General features: G+C 64.3%; 2 protein-coding genes across 2 annotated transcripts; both read right to left on the reverse strand.

Moving 5' to 3' along the window:
* Positions 1 to 7319: 7319 nt before the first annotated feature.
* EMIHUDRAFT_361510 (hypothetical protein) lies at positions 7320 to 7561 on the reverse strand (the record flags this gene model as incomplete). Its single annotated transcript, XM_005791249.1, has 1 exon — positions 7320 to 7561. A coding segment is annotated over one exon (242 nt), but the record flags the coding sequence as incomplete, so codon positions are not given.
* Positions 7562 to 8839: 1278 nt separating this feature from the next.
* Positions 8840 to 9626, reverse strand: EMIHUDRAFT_439979 (hypothetical protein; the record flags this gene model as incomplete). Its single annotated transcript, XM_005791250.1, is given in 2 exon segments — positions 8840 to 9471; positions 9491 to 9626. Coding segments are annotated over 2 exon segments (691 nt in total), but the record flags the coding sequence as incomplete, so codon positions are not given.
* Between the last annotated feature and the right edge of the window lie 477 nt (positions 9627 to 10103).

The raw sequence follows: 10103 nt of genomic DNA on the forward strand, positions 1-10103 counted from the left end.
TCAGAGCGTGAGTGAGAGGGAGGTGGTCGTGCGCTCACTTTGTCGGCCGCTCGCGAGGTGATGACTGTGTGTGTGAGGCGCGCAGGAGTCCAGACAACGTCCAGACAATGATCAATGTCCAGACAGCGTCCAGACAGCAAAATCGGAGCGTCTAGACAGCTATACGGACAGTAATAGCACTTGAGTGTACAAAGCTGATTGAAGTAAAGGGGAATGATGCAGCTGCCTGCCAGAGCAGAAAGATTCCTTATAATTCTCTCCACTAGAGCCGTACAATCTACAAAAAAGGCGGAACCGAGATCATGGCCCTCAAAGCATGAGTCATGGCCCCCCGAATGCCGTGCTCTCTAGGTAAGGTGTGGGAGCTCCACAAACCAGGTTTTACATACCTTACTTCTAGGCATCCCCTCGGAGAGAGTGGGGGGAGCATTTCTTCTAGCGTGTCAGAGTGAACTAGCCCCCCCCCCCCCCCCCCCGCTTGGGGACGAGAGACGCGCGGAGCGCTGTTCTCGACCTGCCGATGTTGTTTTGAGACGAGGCGATTGCCGACTGCGCCGATCACCCCTCGCCGGCATCGACCAACTTGTCCAGACCTTTATTGTCCGAGAGGCTTCTCCGACGTCTTGTTTGTAGAGTTCGAGGTGACGTCATCCCCCGGCGGCACCACCTGCGCCCCGCCGCTCTCGTTGTCAATTAATGCGTGGATACAACTATGAAGAAACCGCCTCTCCTGCCTCGCCCTCCGACCTGCGCGTCTCGGCGCTTGAATCACAATGGGCCAGATGTAAGAGACTTGCTTGAGAATCGTGTCTCATCACCTGCGCCACGCCCGTCTCGTCGTTGATGTAGATGACGGCGCCGCCCGCCGTCTCCGCCCGCGTCCACCCTGTTCACAGTCGCCGGCGTGTGAACAGGGCGACCCCCCCCCGCCCTCAGAGCCCGCGAAGAGGGGCGTGGCCGCCGGCGGGCGTGGTGGAGCCTTTGGCCGGGTCGGAGGGGATGCCTAGTCATCACTCATTGGTCGCACTGGAGCAGTACGTTGTGGATGTGCCTCTGGCCGGGTCGGAGGGGATGCCTAGTCATCACTCATTAGTCGCATTGGAGCAGTACGTTGTGGGGATGTGCCGCTGGCCGGGTCGGAGGGCAGATGCCAAGCCGCTCCGCCTCGTCCTTGAGCTCCTGTTCACACCGGCCAGCCGTGAAGAGGCGCCGCCCACGCGCCGCCCGGACTACGAGCGCCCGCCAACGCCTCTCGCACGCGCCTTGTGAGCTCCTCGCGGCCTCTCGGCTCGATCCCGGCTGGTGTCGGCCAGACCTCGGCTAGGTCTCGGCTAGGTCTCGGCTAGGTCTCGGCTCTACCTCGGCTAGACCTCGGCTGTATAGCCGCTCTCGCGCGCCCCTTGAGCTCCCTCCGTCTCGGCTGTAGATCTCGGCTAGATCTCGGCTAGACCTCGGCTAGATCTCTGCTAGTAAGACGCGCGCGGCGCGGCGGCGGCGGCTAATCTTCTTGCGCGCCTTGAGCTTCTCGGCCTCGATCTCGCGCTCAATCTCGTGGTCGGCCGGCGAGGAGGAGACGATGCTCTGCGTCTTGAGGTCGGTCAAGACCGAAGCGAGCCTCTCCACCCTCGTCTCGAGCCCTCCTGGGCGCAGCGCGAGCTGTGTGTTAGCCGGACCGGGGCAGAGACGGGGGGGGAGACCATCCTCGTTCACAGCTCGCGCTGTGAACAGGAGGACTCGAGCGGCCATCGCGGGGCTGCATCTCGGCTGCATCTCGGCTGCATCTCGGCTGCATCTCGGCTGCATCTCGGCTGCATCTCGGCTGCATCTCGGCTGCATCTCGGCTGCATCTCCCGGCTATCTCGCGCCCTCAAGGTGTGCGGGGTCGTCCGAGGCACCCGGCCGAGCGTGCGCCACTCCCTTGCGTGCTCGTGCCCAGCTTGCGCGCGAGGGAGTTTCGGTGGCCTTCGGGCTGCTGGGGCGAGGAGGAGCCGGGTCAGCGATCTTGGGCATTTATCAGTTGCCTCCTGCTACTACTACCTGCTACTACTACTACTACTGCAGCAGCAGCAGCAGCAGCAGCAGCTGCTGCTGCTGCTCCTCCTTGCGCTGCGCCTGCGCGCGGCGTTGGCCTGCTGCAGCATCGAGCCCGTCTCCTCCTTGAGCGCGACGTGGACGCGCACGCGCCGGCACTTCCAGCAGAGGCGGAGGCAGGGAAGGACGCAGAGCCTACCGTGCTGGATGCGCCAACCTCGGGGCGGGAAGAGGGTGCATTGCAGAGTAGTGAGATCCCGGCGTGAGTAGAGTACGGCTGACTGCGGCTGACTGCGGCGGAGTGCGTGTCCTCTCGAGCGCTGGTTGGGAGACATGAATGCGTCTTCAGCCTCTAAGGTCCTCTCGAGCGCTGGTTGGGAGACATGAATGCGTCTTCAGCCTCTAAGGTCCTCTCGAGCGCTGGTTGGGAGACAAGAGTGCGTCTTCAGCCTCTACGGTCCTCTCGAGCGCTGTTTGGGAGACAAGAGTGCGTCTTCAGCCTCTAAGGTCCTCTCGAGCGCTGTTTGGGAGACAAGAGTGCGTCTTCAGCCTCTACGGTCGCAGCGCTTGCAGGCGACGAGGAAGAGAGCGGTGGGGAGCACGCCTACGGTGATGAGATATGGGGAGATCTGGGGAGATCTGGGGAGATATGGGGAGATAGCGGTGGGGAGCACGCCGAAGAAGAAGAGGGCAAAGAGGAGGGCGAGCCCCGGCGGCGCGTTGAGGTGGCCGTCGGCGATGTCGCCTGTACGACTCTCGAGCAGAGGCTCTATCTCGGCTGTACCTCGGCTGCATCTCGGCTGCATCTCGGCTCTCTCTCTCTCTCTCTCTCTCTCTCTCTCTCTCTCTCTCTCTCTCTCTCTCTCTCTCTCGCCGAACGAGTCCTCCCAATGCACATTCATCGACTCCTCGCTGATGCGGAAGAAGTGGCGCGCCGACCTCCACACAGCACATTAGGGTAAGGGTTAGGGTAAGGGTTAGGGTTAGGGTTAGGGTTAGGGCTAGGGCTAGGGGTAGGGGTAGGGTCAGGTTAGAGTTAGGGGTAGGGTACAGCAACGCGTGACTTATCAGCCTCGTCCCCAATTGCTGTCATCTCCACATCACTCATCCCATGCGAGAAGTGGCGCGTCGGCACCTCCACAGCACCCCAACCTTCTCCACCGCCGCCTGCGCCGCCTGCTGCGCCACCGCGCTCACCGTCTCCGCCGGCGCATCCTCCCAATCGACCGGAGGCGGAGGCGGCGGCGGCGGCCCGATGGCAAACGTGTCGAAGGACGCCGCCTCGCCGCCCCCCTAAAGAGTGACTCCAGTGCCACAATGAGACGGGTCCCTTGCCCAAACTGTGGACGGATGTGCCGCGTCGCCACCACCTGATACACGAGTTACCAACGGCTCATCTCCTTGTTACTGCTGTGGACGGACGTTGGTCGGCCGTCCTCCTCGATCTCGAGGCAGGTGGAGAAGAGGAAGCAGCGGCGGGTCTCCGCGCTGTACGAGTAGTGCGAGCAGGCGGGCAGGCTTGCCTACGTGCGCGAGAGGCCACATACGTGCATGTATGCATGTGCATGTGCATGTGCATGTGCATGTGCATGTGCATGAGAAAGTAGAGGCTGACATCGCGGACACAGACAGTGAGGGTGTGAGAGGCGGACCTAAGGAAGGTCCTACATCGCTTTCCCACCCCCCTGGCCGAGTCACACCGACGCCGGGAGAATGCCGTGTTGTGCGGCGACCGGTGTGGTGTGCTGCTCAGACGGCGAGGCGGCGAGAATACGAGACGGCGCGGTGGGAAGACAGCCGGACAGCCGGTCGAATCGAATACGTGAGTTCCGCCTCTACGCTTGCTCGCCGCCACCACCTTCCCCGTCACCGGGTGCACAGCCTCGCCGCCGGCGTGCTTTGCGATGCACATCGCCTGCCAGTGGAAGTACGGCAGCCGTAACTCCACGATCGGGCCCCTTCCCACGCCCAAGCGACCGCACATCATGCCTGGCAGTCCTCGACGGCGCAAGCGGCCTCTGGCTCTGGCGCGAGGTAGGTGCTCGAGTCGTGGCACACCTTCATCAATGAATGAATTGAGTCATAACTGATTAACTAATGGCGCGAGGCAGGTGCTCGAGTCGTGGCACACCTTCGTCAATGAATTGACTGACTCATTCTAATCAATTCATGGCGCGAGAGGTAGGGGCGTGCTCGAGCCGTGGCACACCTGCATCAATTGATTGATCGACTCATCGACTCATCGACTAATGGCGCGAAGTGCTCGAGCCGTGGAACGCCTCCGAGTGCCCACCGGGTGCACCGTGACGCGGCGCCTTGCAGCGCGACGCCTTGCAGCTGCCGGCGTGGCCAAACCCGACCGCCGTCGCCGACGCCAGCGTCTGCGAGCAGGGGCTCCGCCGCTCCGCCGGCGCCGTCCCGAGGCACTGGCCGCAGGTGTAGTCGCACGCGCCAGGGAGGAGGCAGCTGGGGCAGAAGAGCGAGTCGCACAGCGCCGCGTGGTCGGCGCAGTAGTCGACCCCTGCGGGGCCCAATGCATTCGAGAGTTTTGATTCAGGGCCGCCTACTACTTATACTGTTACTACCACAGTGTGCATCGCTCCGCCCTAACTCTCGGCGACATGATCTCCGCTATCGCTCGCACCTGCTGCCTCTGTGCACCTCCAGTCCTTGGGCGCCTCCGTCGTCAGGTCCTGGGAGATGTGCGCGCGGTGCTCCATGCGGCTGGTGCCGGGCGGATTGAGGTTGTCGACCGCCTGCTGGTCCCGCGATGTCTCGTGCCCGTGGGCCACGTCCTTTGGCCCGGCCGCGGCCTTCGATGCGCGAAATGGGGGCGGGGGCACTGCTGACGCAGCGGGCGTGGGGGCGAGCCGTGGCGACAGTGGCTGCGTCCGTTTGGCCTTGGGAGCTGCAGCCGGGGCCGCGGCGGGCGCAGACGGGGCCGGCGCCTGCGCTGCCACCGGCGGCGCGGCGGGCGCAGAGGCTGGTGCCTGCGCGGCCACTTGCGTCGCGAGCAAGAGAACGACGTGCATCTTGAGACGCTGCCCGCCCAATTCAAGGTCCAAAAAAAAACGACTGAGGTTCCCATACGTGTTTTCGTTCGCTTCTCCCTCGGTGCGTGCAATCGTGTGTTTGGCGTCATGTTGTGTGTGCCTTCGCTTGTTTTATTAACATCGAAGTCTAGCTCAAAAAAAAGATATGTTCCTCCAAGTGCCCCCAACACGTATTCCCGTATCACTAGCTCCGAGTAGAGGGGGCGTCCTTGCAGTTAAGGGGAAACCTGGTACGCGGGTCCAACCCTCGGAGAGTATTCTTCAGCTCCTGTGTCTATTAGCTCCGAGTAGAGGGGGCGTTCTGAAGTTAAGGGGAAACCCGGTACACGGAGCTAACCCTCGGAGACCCGTGTTTACTTGGGCGTCTATCATTCACTGCTGGGGGGGAGGGGAAGGAGGGTTGCAGTGAAGGAAGGTGGAAGTCTCTTCGGAGGCACTTGTGAGCACTGTGAAGACCGTGCGCCGTCAGGACCCCGCCAGGACTCTGTCAGGACTCTGTCAGGACTCTGTCAGGACTATGTCAGGACTCTGTCAGGACTCTGTCAGGACTCTGTCAGGACTGTCAGGACAGTTGCGGGAGCTCCACAAACCAGGTTTTCCGCATACATCGCGCACTGGGCCTCCACGAGCGGCTCATCGCCGCGTCGGACGAGCGGTGCGACGCGGTGGGGCGATACGGCTACTTGTCGCTCGTCAGCGAGGCGGGCAGCGCGTTGGCCAGCGCCGACGCCGACGGCGAGGCGGGCGCGGCGGCGGCGGAGTCGTCACACGACGGTGCAGCTGGGAGCAGGACCATCACCGCGAGCATAATGCACGTCGCGCGGCGAAACTCGTGGGGAGAGGGTGACCGTGTGCGGCTGCGGGGAGGGAAAACGGTGGAGGAGCTGGAGGTGGGGAGTGTGCGGGTTGTGGCCGCGCGCGTATTAGGTTTATCGTTCGTTGTGTAGCCATCTCGCATCATAACACCTGCGGACCGCATTTCCCTTTACACGCCGCGGTCCGTGTGTGGAGAAGCGTTTAGCCGGCCGAACCGCGAACCGCCCATTTGTAGTCAAGCGGATGCGGGCGTGCTAGGCGGCCACGCCTCGACCTTCTTGGGCAGCAGCTGGTTCGACACGTCCTCTCCGTGGCCTAGGCAGCCGCGTTCACCCGTGCCGCAGGTAAAGACGGCGCCGTCGGCAGTGATTGCGAGGCTGTGGCTGTGTCCAGCCGACAAAGCGACGACGCGCTGGCCAGCCAAGGCCTCGACCTTCTTCGGCAGCAGTTGCATCTGCCCGTCGCCGTGGCCCAGCCGGCCTTGCCCTCCATAGCCCCAGCTCCAGACACCTCCGTCGGCGGTGAGGGCGAGGCTGTGGAATAGTCCAGCCGACACAGCGACGACGCGCCGCCCCGCAAACACCTCGATCTTCATGGGCAGCAGCAGGTGCTGCAGGTCGCCGTGGCCCAGCTGGCCATGCCATCCAAAGCCCCAGCTCCAGATAGCGCCGTCGGCGGTGAGGGCGATGTTGTGGCCATCTCCAGCCGAGACAGCGATGACGCGCCGCCCAGCCAACGCCTCGATCTTCTTGGGCAGCAGCTGGCTCTGCTGGTCGCCGTGGCCCAACTGGCCATCTTCGCCAAGGCCCCAGCTCCAGAGAGCGCCGTCAGCAGTGATGGCGATGATGTGCGCCCCTCCAGCCGACAGAGCGACGACGTGCCGCCCAGCCAAGGCCTCGACCTGCTTGGGCAGCAGCTGCTCCTCCCGGTTGCCGTGGCCCAACCGGCGAAAGGTTCCTTCGCCCCAGCTCCAGACAGCTCCGTTGCCCCACGAAAAGACGGCGCCGTCGGCGGTGAGGGCGAGGCTCTGGGCGCCTCCTGCAGACACAGAGACGACGCGCTGACCAGCAAAAGCCTCGATCTTCTTGGGCTGCCACTGGGGCTGCTCGTCGCCGTGGCCCAACCGGGCTGAGTCTCCATCGCCCCAGCTCCAGACACTGCCCCCGGCGGTCAGCACGAGGCTGTAGCCGGTTGCAGCCGAAACACTCACGGCGCGCTCGCCGCCCAGCGTCGACGGGAGGCGGGTCGGCGTGTTGAGCCGCGTCACGCCCTCGCCGTGGCCGAGAAGGCCTGGAAATTCCTCCTCCTCCTGCTCCTGCTCCTGCTCCTGCTCCTCCTCCTCCTCGCCCTCCATTGCCGCTGACCCGCACGACGAGAGGCGCCCCTCGCCGTCGATGAAGACGCTGTGAGACAGGCCTGCCGCCGCCCTCGCCGGCGGGTTGGACTCGCACAGCAGCGCAGCGAAGCACAGCCACCGCACGGCGCAGCCCTCGTCCTCTGGCTGCGCCGGCAGCTCGAAGCCGCGCTCTTGCGCCCACAAGCGGATGGCCTGCACCACAAGCGAGGCGTGGAAGAGCAGCGAGACGGCCGCGACGCGAGCGATGTCGACGGGGCTTTCGCAGCGAGAGAGGGCGCGCTCGAGGAGCTCCGTGGGGAGGTCGAGGAGGCGGGTGGGCGGCGGCGTGATTGGCGAGGGCACGGCGGTGGCCGCGGGGGCGGCGAGGCGGCGCGAGCGGCGGCGCGGCGGGGTGGACATCGACAAAAAGAATTTTTTTGTACGCGCGCGAGCTAGGCGATTTCGAGGCGAGGAGGAGACGCGGGGAGCTGAAAGACTGGGACGACTGGAAACAAGAAGACAGTGAGCCACCACAGGCGTCGTTGGCGCACATACTGAGCGGCAGCTGCGCTGGAAATAAGGAAGAGGCGCGTCACTTCATGCGGAAGCTCGACAAACACACAGCGAGGGCGACAGCAAGAGTTGAACGGGAGGCGCCGGACTCAAAAGACACCGCCACATTCCTGAGACGAGCGAGGGCAGCCTCCTTAAAGGCGAAAGGGTCTAGACTGAGGGAGGGTGTAGAGGATGTAGAGTGTAGAGCGCTGTAGAGCTGTAGAGATGTGTGGATGCTGGGTTGAACAAAATCGGGGGACGCGACCCACCTCGCCACAGACGGTCCCGCGCCTCGCCGCTATGACGGGCACACGCCCCGCACCGTCCGCTGTGTGCCCGTCTTTGTCCGGAGTGAATACCACAACGCGCTCGTCGGTGACGGCGTCCCCCGATTTCGCCGCGCTCGGCGAACCTCGACAGACGACAGCGCTTTCGGTGGCATGCAGCTCTTTGCGACAGAAGCCTGGAGAGCAGCTCCTCTGCTGCTCACACACTCTGCACAGCTGACACAGCCTACTGTGCGGCTGCCACAGCTGTGACAGCGATGGGCTCGCCCTCACTGGCCCTCAGTCACTTGTGCTGCGGCTTGTGTGAGCGACACTGCTCGGCGACTGCCGGCACACTGTGAGACCATGGGTGTGAGGTAAAACCACGCTACCAGCGCTTGGTCACATCGGCCCCGAGGTCAGATCCATCTACTCTGTTGATGACAAGACTTGTCTACCGGCTGGAGCCGAGCAGGAGGGCCCGGCGCACAACCCCTTGTTGAACTCACCCTCCACACCCCGTAAGCCTAGGGGTACCCTAAGCCTGCCCGTGTCCCGGGCGTGGAGATGCGAGGGTCGCCCCCGATAACACTAACACAGACATGTACATGGACACATGCGCGAAAGGACGATGCGGCTCGTGTTGCGGACAGCCGACTGTCAGGGAGACTGCGTGCGTGCTGTGTGCAATGCGGGCGTATTCTGCCGCGCACTGCTGCCGGGCAACAGGTGGGGGAGCGGATCGGATGGGCGCCTTGTGGCGGCGAACAGCACGCGCCTCCCCCTCCCCGCGGTGCCCTGTTTCTCACTCCGTCTTGACGACGGCATCGTCGATGGCGGCGGACCACTTGACGGCGGCCTAAGGGACAGCGTCGAGGGTGGGTCTCGGACGTGTCGCCGACGCGTCAAGGGCCTCTCGGCGGCAGCCTCGGCGGCGGTGGCTCCATACGTCGCCTTCTCGCTCTCGATCATGTCGAGCATGTCGATGCTGCGGGCGGGCCGGACGCGAGTGTGGGTGGGAGGCCGCCGGACTGCGGTGTGTGGGTGCGGGACGGTGCGGCGGCGCGCCTGCAGCCGGACGACTCTGGGTCGCGGCAAAGCTCTTTCGCCTCGGCGAGCGTGATGTCCTTGCCCAGCGTGGAGGACTTCTGCACCAGGCTCTCAAAGAACTCCATGATTGGGTTCGACGCCAGAACGACCGGCGTTGTGCGCGGCCGTGGCGACGCGGCGACGGGCGACGCCGCGGCGGTGCCGCCTGCGCGTGTGGTTGGCATGAGGGCCTGCGCAGACACAGCGACGACGAGGAGGAGAAGCGAGGAGAGCTTGGCCATTTCTGCGAACGAGGAGGAGGGCGGTTACCGGCGCTGGGTGCAAGATGGAGGGCGAGATGCGCTGCAATCAGAGGGCTGCAGGCGAGATGCGCTGCAATCAGAGGCGCGGCATCGGGCCAGCCTGGCGCGAGAGCGTGCTGCGACGTTCGATGGGGAGGTGAGGCGGCAGCCAACGGCTCCGCGGCACCCGGCTTCTCGTGTGCGTGTGGCGGCAAGGGGCAGGACCTGAGGGATGCTTGGGCGTGAGGCGTGATGAGAGCACTCAGTCTGCGGTCTCGAGGTCTCGAGGTGATACTACCGGCCATATCGAGCGGTTCGTCCGCATCGCGCACTCGTCCCAACCGGGGGCCGCAGACCAAGCTGCAGAACATGCGCGAGCCAGCGCCTACGCCGCTCAAGGAGTCAGGCGCGGAGCGCCGCGCGCGGAGCGCGCCCCGAATAAAATTTTGAGGGTTGAGGAGGGCTAGGTGCGATTTCTATTAAGAGCTGACTCACACGCTAGGAACCACTCGGCCCACCCACAGGCCCAATCTCAAGTGGCGGCGCTCCGCGCCTGTGCAGCGGCGCGCTCCGCGCGTGTTCTGCAGCGGCGCGCTCCGCGCGTGTCTCTGGGCGCTACATGCGGCCGTCGCCGTGCCCTTCATCAACCGTGCGCTCGAGAACTGGGGCGGGCTCAACTGGGAAGACCGCTTTCACCACAACGACAGGTCACATG

This window comes from Emiliania huxleyi (genome assembly GCF_000372725.1).
Source record: "Emiliania huxleyi CCMP1516 unplaced genomic scaffold EMIHUscaffold_114, whole genome shotgun sequence".
Lineage (NCBI taxonomy): Eukaryota > Haptophyta > Isochrysidales > Noelaerhabdaceae > Emiliania > Emiliania huxleyi.